Here is a 12,082-nt window from a genome sequence, read left to right as displayed (position 1 = left end):
TCACTCTTAAATCTGTCCACTAAAACCCTGTTTAGCCTGTAATGTATGTAAAGCATTTTCTGATACACTCTGTGAACTGGCTCTGTATAAACTGCCCTGTATTGTGATTTTGGGTGCTTTATATTCTGCAATAACGGTGAGTTATTGGAAGAGTTGGCAGTTTTAACTCTAAATCTCCTTGAATTTGTCAGTTTAAGGCAGACACTTAACATCATTTCACTGCAGGTTTTAAAAGCAATTTTCTTTTTCCTTTTTAATGGCAACATAACATGGACTAGGACAGTTCTGTTGACATTACAATTAGAGATAAGTGCAGAGAGAAATATTTAATTAATCTGACTACTACAGATGGGCTACATGTAATTAAGTTTCCTTCACAATCAATTTTGTATAAGAAAAGAAAATTATATCTACATATTATAACCACTTCTCTTTATATATATGAAGTTCACAGGACCTGATTTGGCATAAGTATAAAGTAGAAAAATTCCCCTAAAGTCATTGAAGTTATACCAGTGTTAGATTACTATGAAATCAAAAGCGGATTCCTAGTGTTTTAGGGTTTGTATACCAACACAATAGTAAAAACAGAAATTAGGAAGGAGATATGACATTACCTGTTAAGTCCTGTTTGATGGTGGTTGAGCCTTAGACTGTGAGAATATTATGGTGACCTAACGAGTTTGCATTCATCAAGCTCCATAACTGGATTAGGTTCATAAGGATAGAAGCTATTAGCATTTCTGCCTGCAGTTGTGGTGAATTAAGAGCATGCACTCAGTTGAGTTACAGAAACACAGCTGACAGGTAATAACCTCCTGAGCCATTAAGATATGATCATACTCAGTCAGTAATACAAAGCCCAAGAGATCATGCTCTAGACACAACTTAATGCCCTTGTATATTCCAAATCACAGAATTCTCACCTAGAAAAATCTTAATCCTTCCACTTGTGTTTAAATCAAACATTTATATCGCAGTCCTCAGGAGTCCTATTGTGTTTCAAGTTTGTTAGGAGGAAGTTACCACCAAAGAACAAAACTGTAGTAAATGTGAACAATTATTATGTCAAACAAACTCTAATTTTAGGACTTAGGCAGAGGCATAATTTTGTGTAGTTTTCAGTTGATTTATTATATAGTGCTTTCGGGGACCGAAATTTAAATTAAATTAAATTGACATTTAAAACTACAATTCAAATACATGGTAGAAAAGAACTAGGTTAGTCTTAACTATAAGGATTGAATAATGTCATTTATTTGGCATGAGGAAGTGTTAGTGTTGTTCTTTGGCCTGTATTAAGAGCACAAAAGCTTTGGGAGAGGGAAAGCCTATAATTCATTTTTTAAGGAACGACATATTAGTATAAAGAAAAGCCACAAGTATATTCACAGGCATCCTGGTCCTGCAGCCACTGAAGCACCGAGTTCCCATCAGTGCAGTTCCTTGTGGTGGTAAGATAAAACATGTGTGGGACTATTCTCCTGAGCAGGGAGAGCACAATTTCTTTTAGAGCCCCATTAGGATTCACTGCACTTGTACCCTGGCTGTACCAAAACTGCCTTTCCCATTCCAGCTCATAACTCTCTGTTAGCTCTTTCCTACTCGCAGACTTAAGGGCATGTTTACCTGTTCAAATATCACTACAAATATCATTGGAAAGGTCTTAGCATTATAACAGATGCACGACAGCATGGTTTGCACTTGCTCTCGTGGAGTGCATCTGCAGTCTGTTAGCAGTGTGATGTCCATTAGAAAATGCCAAGAAGTCAAGCAGATGTCCTTTGTAGTGGGGCCTTTGTCTCGCTGTGGCTTCTCACACCATCACACCATCACATTATTCCCCATTTCTTATTCTTATTCTTTCTCTGTCGTGACTGACATGATTTCAGTTTATAAGATGATCATTCAGCTCGTCTGAGCAGGTAATTTTCTCCTGTCCTGCCATTAATTAAGACTCACTGGAAGCTTCAGTAGCTCCAGAAGATTGCTTGAAAGCTCTGCAGAGCTTTCACAGGCGAGGACCTGTATCTTGGGCACAGGAGGCTGCCACAACGTGGGGGGACACAAAACACTGAGCTCCCACTCATGGGTCACCCCTCACTCTGCCAAGCCACAATTTTCCTGTTCTTTGGATATGTATTTACCCTGCTGCTGCACATATAGGTCTTTGTCTGCAGCTGAGAGTTGCAACCTGTCACTCCCATTAATGTCTTTGATATGGATCTCTCTTTTAAATTTGCCTGCATCTCTTTTTATTGTTTTTCTTTCATGAATCAATCTTTCCCGTTTGTTTTTAAGGAAAATACTATTTACTACTAGCTTTGAATTCTCTTTCAAATATCCATTCAGTCACTTCAGACAGTTATTGTAGCTTTCTCCAAGCTTTTCCAAGCACAAGGAAATATATGACTCAGCATAGCCTTGGGTTGATAACCAGTGCTACTGATGTATTTCTGACCCATCCATTGGCATTTTAATAACCTATCTATCATAGAGATATTGAGTCCATATATAAGTAATATGCTATTATTACTCAATATAAGTAATACTGATGGGAATGGTTTTCATTGTTGCTGAGCAGTGAGGACTCCCCAGGGATACTTACAGTTTCTGAAAACCTGATATATTTGTATTGTCCTGTGTGTGGAAGGCCAAACACCACTGGTACTCACTGAATAAAACAACCTTTCCACAGGCACCCTGCTGGGTTTCCTGATACAAACACCAGTGTTCCCGGTTAACAGCCTCGCTTTCTGCTGCCTGCTATGTATTATGGCTAAAATTTGGGCAATTTGAATTAATGCATATGAATAAGCATTAGATACTCATGACAGTTGCTGTTGCTGCTGCTTAGTCTCTTCTGAAGTTACTCTTAGATTCCTTTTGCTTGGATTCCTGGCAACCCTAATTAGACTGAGCTGAGCCTGTGGTGAAACAAGTCAGCACAGGCAATGTTTAATGCGTATTTGAAATCTGTAAAAGAAAACAAGTAAACGTGGGTTGGAGATGCCTGTGGATTTTTTTTCCACAAACAACACTAGTATTGAACAATTGATCATGTGAGTGTACTGAAAAGTGCAAATCCTTCAAATGTTGAGAGTCATAGCGTTTAGTATTTTAGGTTGCACTGAATAGGAGTTCAGAGAAAAAAATCTGCTTACTGCAAGGAGGAACTTCAATTCCATTTTTTACTTTTGGTGAAAATGTTCTGGACATAGATCTCACAGCTCAGTCACTGGTGCTCACTCCAGCACAGAGGGAGTGGGAGTGCACTGACACACACACACAGCTCTGGGTTGCTCTGCAGCAGTGAAATGAAGCTCATTGGTATTCATAGAATTATAGAATATCCTGAGTTGGAAAGGACCCACAAGGATCATTAAAGTCCAACTCCTGACCCCGTACAGGACAACCCCAAAAACTGCACCATGTGCCTGAGAGTGTTGTCAAACACTTCTGAACGCCATCAGACTTGATGCTGTGACCACTTTCCTGAATTCCCTTAGCCAACCACCCTCTGGGTGAAGAGCCTTTTCCTAATATCCAGCCTAACCCTCCCCTGATGCAACTTCAGGCTATTCCCTTGGGTCCTGTCTCTGGTCACCAGAGGGAAGAGGCCAGTGCCTGTCCCTCCACAGCCCCTCATGAGGAAGTTGTAGGCTGTGATGAGTTCTCCCCTCAGTCTCCAGTTCTCCAGGCTGAACAAGACAAATGACCTCAGATGCTCCTCATATGTTTTCCCCTCTAGGCCTTTCACCATCTTCATAGCTGTCCTTGGCATGTTTTATAATAGCTTTATATCTTTCTTGTATTGTGATGCCCAAAACTAAGTACAGTGTATTGCTTAGAGATGGATTTGACTCTCATGTCACTGAGCAATTACATTGTTAGCCTGTGTGTTTGTGAGCATGTCTGCAGACATGTGTGTGCATGCACCATATAAGCATCTTCACCACTTTTTGGAATATTCTGGGTCTGACATTACCATCAAACTTATTGGTTTACATTAACCTCGTAGTTAACTTCTCCACGTGAGACAAAAGCTTGAAAGGGTGAGAACTTTGCTCATTTAATGAACTTTTAAGCAGAAGAGTAGCAATTCTAAGTTTTATTGCAAACTATTTATGTTTTGCTTGCCAGAACCTAATGATAGTGGATGGTTTATTAAAATAACTAACATGGGAGGTAGAGTCTGATTGAATTTGTCATTTTCTTAGCCAGTTAATAAAGTGTCTCAGTTGTTTAATAGAAAAGAGGCCGCAGTGCAAGTTATTGCTTGCTGAACTGGTGAGCTGGGAAAGCCACCACTCCAGAATTAGAACCACTTTGTTCTTTGCTTCCCTTACCAGTGTCCCCATGCAGTGCCTCTTTACTGTCCTTGGGTGTTCCTGAAATTGTATCTAGACAGTTTGTACTAATTGTGAACACTGATCTATTTTCAGCAGTGATATTCCCATATTTGTAGCCATGAATTGCAAGTGATTCAAGGGTAGATGAGCAGAACAGAGATGCTGGGATTTGGAAAGTAGATGACGTAGAGCTGTTCGTATCAGGCATGAAATATGTGACTTGTTCTGCGTTCTTGCAATTAACTTATAGCTGACAAAATGCCTTTTTCTTTTCCAACTGTTGTTTTGTTTTATTTTAATGAGGATTTAACGTGGATATTACGCAGTGCATGGAAAGCTCAAATACAAAACATACGAAATATGTTCACTGTACAGCAGTTGCCCAAACTTGGAAAGTACAGAGATATATTGCTGGAAAGTAACCAGTGGAGAGGTGGGTCCATAGCCACAGCTCCATTGCCAATTTTTCTGGCTGCTGAAGGTGATCATCCCTGTAGAAGAGAGATTGCTGCACAATGTTTACCTTAGAGAATGTGCTCTACCAAGCACAACCTGAGCCTTCCATGACTGCAGTAGAAACATAGCTGAGGAGGTAATTTCACAACACTTGTGAGATTCTTTCCATAATACGGAATAAGAAAAATATATAAAAATGTGTGAGCAAGAAAATATATTTTTTCATGGAAAATATTGTGTGATTCCATTAAAGCAAACTCCTGACACAATAAATATTAATATCATTCCTTATAGAAAGCTTCTTGAAAAAAATCTATTCCTCAGCAAAGAAATAGGAAAATCTTGTCCTAATTCTGCGATCTATTGCAATGCAGATAGGAGTGGTATGACTGAAAACAGAACAACTTATTTTGGCATGCTCTGCCTTCTCTTTGAGGTTGTTTAAATTATTTAAGTGTGCTGTGAAGTGCTTTTTATCCTCAAGTCAATCTTTGTGAATTCTATTTTAGCAGTAATATTAAAAATATTTTAATTGTGTAATTCACTTTGTTCATCATTATCCCTCGCATACAAAACAAGGTAACTGGAAGATGTCAAACCATAATCCCAGACTCATCAAAATGTGAAGCACTTTAATATATAATCTGTAGTGCACCTTTAAGGTGCCTGACTGTGTTTTATATAAAATAAATTAAAAAATGCTAATAGCAAACCGAAATCATTTACACCCCTGTAATACATCTTAGTCTGCACCTATGCTGTGATGCACTTCGGTGTAATTGACAGTAAAAACTTCAGTGTACAGGCTCCCCTGCTGTATGAATTACAGTTTTTGCTGTTTGTAGTAGTTTGTTCATACTCCTGACTGTTGTCTCCTGAGATTTAAAAGAAATCCTGCTGGTTTATTAACACAGTGAGCTTTTTAATAGTTGGTTTCTGATATGAAAATTTAACTAAAATTGTGACCATTGGTTGAGAACTGACTAATGTATTTGTAGGATTTCAAGCGAACAAATTTGATTATGTAGTTTATAAATAAGATTTATTTGGTTTCTGTGGGTTATTTTCCTGGGTTAAAAGTTTCATTTCAAATAGAATTGGCTCATTAAAAGTGTCCTCCCATTCACTTAGTAATATGATTTACATTGTCACAAACTGCCTCCATATGTAGCTTGTGATTCTGTACTAGTTTGTTTTACCTGGTTCATTTTGATGGGTATCATGCTGAATTACAGGAGTTTCTTTTGGAGTTTTAGGTTTGAAATTTTTTCTTTTAAATTGTCTAACTTAAAGCCAAAGTCTTAAATGAGCCTAAAGTGGAACAAAGATTTTATTTTAGCTTAATAGTTTCCTGTTTGCCCCAAAATAGGTGCTTTATTCTTTTACTTTAGCACAAAGTGTGAAAAATATTTTTCAGTTTTATCCAAGTTGATTTCTCTTCTAAATTTTGTTTAATTGTTTGGTGAAAAAAGCTAGAAATTTCATTATTCAGACAGTTCTAGTTAATGGTTCTAAAGTATATACACACAGTGGCCTGAGCAAAATATGTGGTCTTAAGAGTCCATAGAAGAGCTGGTGTTTCTGCACCTCCTGCTTCGCTGCCTATGGAGCACCTTCTCTGAGCCTCACATCTGTTTTCTCTTTCACTCTGCATGGTTGAGTGGGGAGATTAAAATAAATTGTCATCTGATCAATAAAAATATTATAAAAAAAAATACAGCATGAGTGAGAGAAAAGCCATGAGTGATAGTCTGTAGCCTAGAAGACTGTTCCCTTGCATTAACATTGATATTTTCAGTAGCAATTTCTTCCTCTAATGATTTTGTAGCCTTTGCTTCTAAGGCCATAAGCTGGTCCTGCCTAATCCAGACTTCATAGATTGATGGTGCTGTTAGAATACACACCATTCTCACAATTATGCTTCTGTTATGCTTCTGGGACTTCACACCCTACTAATGGGAAACCCACCCTCTTGTATCCCTGGGAGCCTGGAGAGGCAAAATGAAACCAGGTGCAAGTAATTCAAACCAAAATAACTCCATTAGCAGAACCTGGAAGAGTTTATAAGGCAGTCACTCTGCTGACAAGTAAACTGCAAAGAAAAGATGAAAATTGAGTCTGACTGGAAGATGGAAAACTGCTTTCCCTGTACTTGGTTTCTTTTTGTGTACAGCCTGAATGCACTGTGCTTGTAGTCAGGCATGTAAGCTCTTCACTGAAGCAGAGAAAAATGAGGGCTCTATTAGAAAGAGCAAAGTAGTTAATTGTTATTTTTACAGCTATTTCTTTCCTAAGAAATTTCTTTCCTAATAATCTTCATATTGTGATATTTCTATGACTTTTCACTTTTATTTCTTACCTAAATGAGAGAATCAGGTCAACTCAGTTCCCACATCTAATGGCTTGTTGACAAGATAAAAATTAATCAGAATAGCTACTGTGGAAAAAAATTACTCCAGAGTAGCTTCCCCATGGATACTGTTATTCTGAAATAAGTGCTCCTTTTTTCTGATTAGCACATATTCTGCCAGACCAATGTTTGTCAAGTTTCTCAGGTAGACAGCAGTCAGATTGTAGAAATTAGTACCTTCCAGAAAGTCCCTTGACTCCTTGAACAAGACTTGTCACTGCCATATCCCTTCCACTGGCAGAGCCCAGCCCTGAATGGCCTGACCACATCAGAGCCCTCTGCAGGCATCTGCAGTATCAACCAGCAAGACATTTCAATGTCTTCATCACCTTTTCAAGTTTAGAATTCTGGCAGATTTGTAGTCTTGGATAATCTGCATTTCAGTTCATGTTTTAAGGACATAGGGAGTTTCATTCCTTGGACAAAAAGAGGAAACAATAAGATTTTTTTTTTTCCTTGCAGTTCCAAGCCTGCTCTTCAAGTTTCAACCCAAAAAGCTCTTTTGTTTTTTCGTCAGAACACACTGAAAACTCCTCTGGTTCATGCTGTGAACTCCTCCATCCGCTTCCTGTGTGCTTTTGTTTAGACTGGAGGCCCCTTATTGTTTCAGCTTACTGACTTCCTAGCGGATTTCAATTGCTTCCTAGGCTTTCCTGAATATAAAGTGACTGTTACACTCAAAGTCAATAAACTCAGCATTACCCTGTGAAGTTCTTCTCCCACCACTGGCAAATGCCTGTTGTTGTCTCCAGGACTTGGGGAATGTGGAAAGAACTTAAAGCACACACTGACCTGTAGCCAGGCCAGCTTTGCTGGATCCAAGGGTCCTAGGTTATTGTTGTTAGCTATCTGCAGTTGCCCTTGGCTCATTATCACAAAAACTAGCCTGCTGTATCTGATTTCCCAGCTGCAGCAGGATAGATTTGTTAATATATTTTGCTTAGCCAAGCGGTTACCTTGCTCAAGGTCAAGCAAGGATTTTCAGATGCCAGGAAAGCCCGTTTCATTATATTTGTTTGTTCTGTAGAAGGGCTTTTGCTTTCTTTTCAAAGTGAATATTTTATGCTGCTATTTACTGAGTATTCACAGAGTGCAGTGTGCTCTATTGAGAAAGGAGAAAGTTGGCTGAGGGTTGGTCTCGCACCCATTAAAGTCAATGACAAAATTCCAGCAGCTCCCCTGCTGGTGCAGTTTGCCCGGAGGAGGTACAGTTTGATAGGCTTCAAAGTGTTGGTATGAACAGAGCATGGAAAGTCAAAGCATGAAGTGAAAATATCTGACAGTATGTTGATCCTATAGCATTCCAATTTTAACACAAGGGAAATCCATACAGTGATATGATGACTCCACATTTATTCAGACCGACCTTGTTAAAAATACAAAGAGATCTCTTTGTTGAAGGATACGACACCTTCATCTCGCTTTATATGCATTAGTGTGCTTGTCAATCCAAGCAAGTTAGCAGCTGGTAAGTCATAAAATGGATGTTAAAGAACATAGCTGGACATTTTACCATCTCTTATTAAATCTGTTTCTGATTGAGTATGTAATTTAGGCAATTTGGACATCTAAGCTGCTGATAGAAGCAATTAAATGCCAATAGCCCAATTTTAAGTTTTATTTAGGTGCTTAATTTAGATGCACTTCAGTGCTCCAATTTTCATCATAAGCTTTGGACATTTAAGCACATGAATTTCATGTGCTTGAAATGGACTAAGCATGTGTGTTAATGCTTTATTGAATTTGACTGTGTCATAATCAGTATGCCTTTCCCATTTATTACATCCCTCCTGTACTCTCTGCTAGTAAATGCAGTGCTTTATTCTCGAACCACTCAAGTTCCTGAACTTTCCATTCTTTCTGTTTTAGATGGCTTGACAGACTGTGTAGACCCTGATTGTTGTCAGCAAAGTAATTGTTACGCAACTCCACTCTGCCAGGGTTCGCCTGATCCCCTTGACCTTATTCAGCACAGCCAACCACCTTTCTCTCAGCATCCTCCAAGGCTCTTTTATGATCGGATCAGATTCCTTATTGGAAAGGAAAGCACTCATGTCATCCCAGGAGATGTCTCATTTGAGAGCAGGTGAGTTTTTCTCTCAGATGAAAGGTTTTTCTGAATATTGAGAACTGTGATGAAATTATTTAACCAGAAAAAAAAGTGGTGATACCTGGATAGCTGAGAATTCTTCGCTGGAGCTCATGGAATACTTAAAAGGGTAACAAACATTGAAGTCCCAACAGCTGAGGATCTTGGTTTTCAGATTATCCTTGCTATCTGTGTAGTTCATGAAAGTGTCACAGCAACAAACTCTATTGCTCTTATGAACAAGACTCTGACTGCTGTAGAAGGTAACCTATCTCATAAAGTCAGCAGGGGGAAGTCCAACCTTTCATACTGTACATGCAGTTAGTGGCAGGATGCAGAAGGACAAGTTGAATTAATATGTGCTGTATTCAGTCACCTTTCTGCCCAGTCGAACTTGATTGGTATTTACAGTGTAATAAATTTAACATGTGTCACTTACATATAATCCAGCCACCTAATTAAAAAACTTCTCTTTTTTTACTACATGTTGATAGACCAGCGTGTACCATTTCGTGCCGCGGGTTTCTGTCCAGCTGTCGTGCGAAGAGTAGAATGATCTCTGAGTGTTTGTGAGATTGGCTTTGCCCTTTTAACAGGAAAACACTGTGCAATACGAAAGGGGCACTTACTTGCTCAGAAAACCTGGTAACACATATTTTCTTGAACATTTGAAATATAGAGGCACATAAGATTTTATGCTGTAGTTCACCTGGGAAGCTATAACTTACATGCTGACAAAGAGATCCACAAATCATCCACATCACCTGACTATTACCCTGTCAACTAGGCCTATGCATTAGATAAACCATGTTCCAGTAATAAGGACATAAGAATTTTTTTATTTTCACAGTACATAGCACTTAGGTTACAACTCGACACAATTCCATAGCTGCACACAAATTCAGTGCACTTTCTCTTTGTGACATTAATTTTTAATAAAGTAAATTTGTAAACAGTCTTTATTGATCTGAAATACCTAAACATTTAGTCACTATTAATAATGTAACAGGATGTTATAAATATGTAGAACGATAGGGCATGAAGATGAACTCTGTGAGAAGCATCCACCTGCCACGGCTGGATCTCTTGGAGTGTGTTGCTCTTATGAACGGTGCCACTGCATCTGGGCCAAGGTCCTTGGCTGGCTGTATGTGCAAACCAGAAGTCTTTTAAAACAAAAGTCACCAGTGAAAGATTTGCCTCATCAAAATGCCTCACAGTGAGGAGTTTTCAGAGAGGAGGTGAGCACTTGAGTTGCCTGTACAGTGTTCTGTGACACTGTAAATGTTAGCAGCCAGATTGCACATAATCCCATCAACGTGCTTTTATAGATATAAGGAATTGATCTTTTAAAGCTATCATTGATAGGATTTAACTTGGATTTAAAAGCTTCTTCTGAGTATTTAGATTCTTTACCCTGAGACCTGCCATGCCTTTGAAAAATGAAGAGCGGCGAAGTTCCGTGTGGGAGCAGCAGCCCACCCTCACCATGGCTTGTTACTTCCTACCACTAAGGAGTATGACTTGTGTTGGTGCATTGCTCACACCCCAGATATCGTTTCCTCCCACTGTAGAGACATTCCTAGTTAGTTTGGTGAGAAGATCCTTGGGATTCACGTGAGGGTGGCTCTATCTTTGGAATCAGGGCAGTGCCTGGAGACTCGCGCTGTGCCATGTCTCCTGGGGTTTGTCAGCAGTAATCTGCACTGTACTGGGCACCCCGAGGGGTCCCTTGGTCCACACTTTGCTTGATCCTCAAGTCTTCCAGGCTGTTGAAAAATTGTTCATCCACAAGTCAAATATTATTAAAAACTGCCAGAATTTTTCTCAAGGATGAGAGATAAGCAAGGTCTCTGAAGGAGGCAATAGCTGAGCTGTGCTGCCTCTGTTCAGAAATCTTCCTCTGACATTGCCAATCTGACTGTCATCTAGTGTCTGTTCTTCTCCTGGGAATTAAGATTATTGAAAAAATATAGAAAGACAACTGCTGCTACAGTAAAAACATCAGAAATCTGTGATCCAGCCTATCTGGTACAGACCAAAGAATGTTTGGGGGGTTTTAATCTCCTTTAGGCTATTGTTGAAAAGGTTGTGTCCAGGCACATGGTATTAACTCATGTCTGCCTGCAATGACACTGATTTTATGGCATTGGTGGTTCAACGTAAAATGTTGGAAGGATTGGATGTAATAGGGGCATGCATTTATTTCAGAGCACTGGCATCCACTCTCACTGGTGCTTCAATTTTGCAAAGCCCTAGCTGGCTTTTTTTTATTATTATTATTTCCCTTTTTCAAGAAATCTCTGTGACCATTAGGAGGATTAAGGAAGAAATATCTATCCAATGTTTCCAGCTGTCTGATTCAAATGACAGTATCTTACTGTACCACAGGTCAGTGGAGCTCTAGCATGGGTGATGTTTGCACAAATTTCACTGTAGACAAAGTCAAAGTGATGTTGATTAGATTTGGGAAAGCTATCAAAAATGGTGAAGATTATCTCTGTCATTCAGACTGAGTGTTTGGTCTCTGCCGTATCCTGGCATTTTCAAAATAATCTGAAATACTAAAACTAGTTGTTCTGACAGCTTCTGAGACATCTATCCTTTTGCATTTGCATCTTGGACTTTAGCTTAGCTCTAATTTTTAAATATTTGCCTTCTGCAACACAGTCGGGATGTTGCATTGAGCCAGGGCTGAATACTACTCCAAGAATAACATTAAGGAGCAAAATGTTTGCAAAACATATTTTACTTTTTATTATGTCAAAGCCGTGT

The 12,082-nt window shown here is 39.0% G+C and overlaps 1 protein-coding gene across 5 annotated transcripts in view; it reads left to right on the top strand.

Moving 5' to 3' along the window:
- The window catches only part of TENM1 (teneurin transmembrane protein 1), a 649,978-nt gene that overhangs the window by 555,920 nt on the left and 81,976 nt on the right, over positions 1-12,082 (top strand). For all 5 annotated transcript variants that reach the window (XM_027716459.2, XM_027716460.2, XM_027716458.2 and 2 more), the window contains one exon: positions 9,088-9,304. In XM_027716459.2, coding sequence (XP_027572260.2) covers positions 9,088-9,304 — 217 coding nt within the window. The remainder of the gene's footprint in view (positions 1-9,087; positions 9,305-12,082) is intronic.

This window comes from Pipra filicauda, unplaced genomic scaffold (assembly GCF_003945595.2).
Source record: "Pipra filicauda isolate LSUMZ 115617 unplaced genomic scaffold, ASM394559v2 scaffold58_size5111680_pilon, whole genome shotgun sequence".
Taxonomy (NCBI): Eukaryota; Metazoa; Chordata; class Aves; order Passeriformes; family Pipridae; genus Pipra; species Pipra filicauda.
The sequence above is the reverse complement of the archived record's forward strand: the minus strand, read 5'-3'. Positions and strand labels throughout refer to the sequence as shown.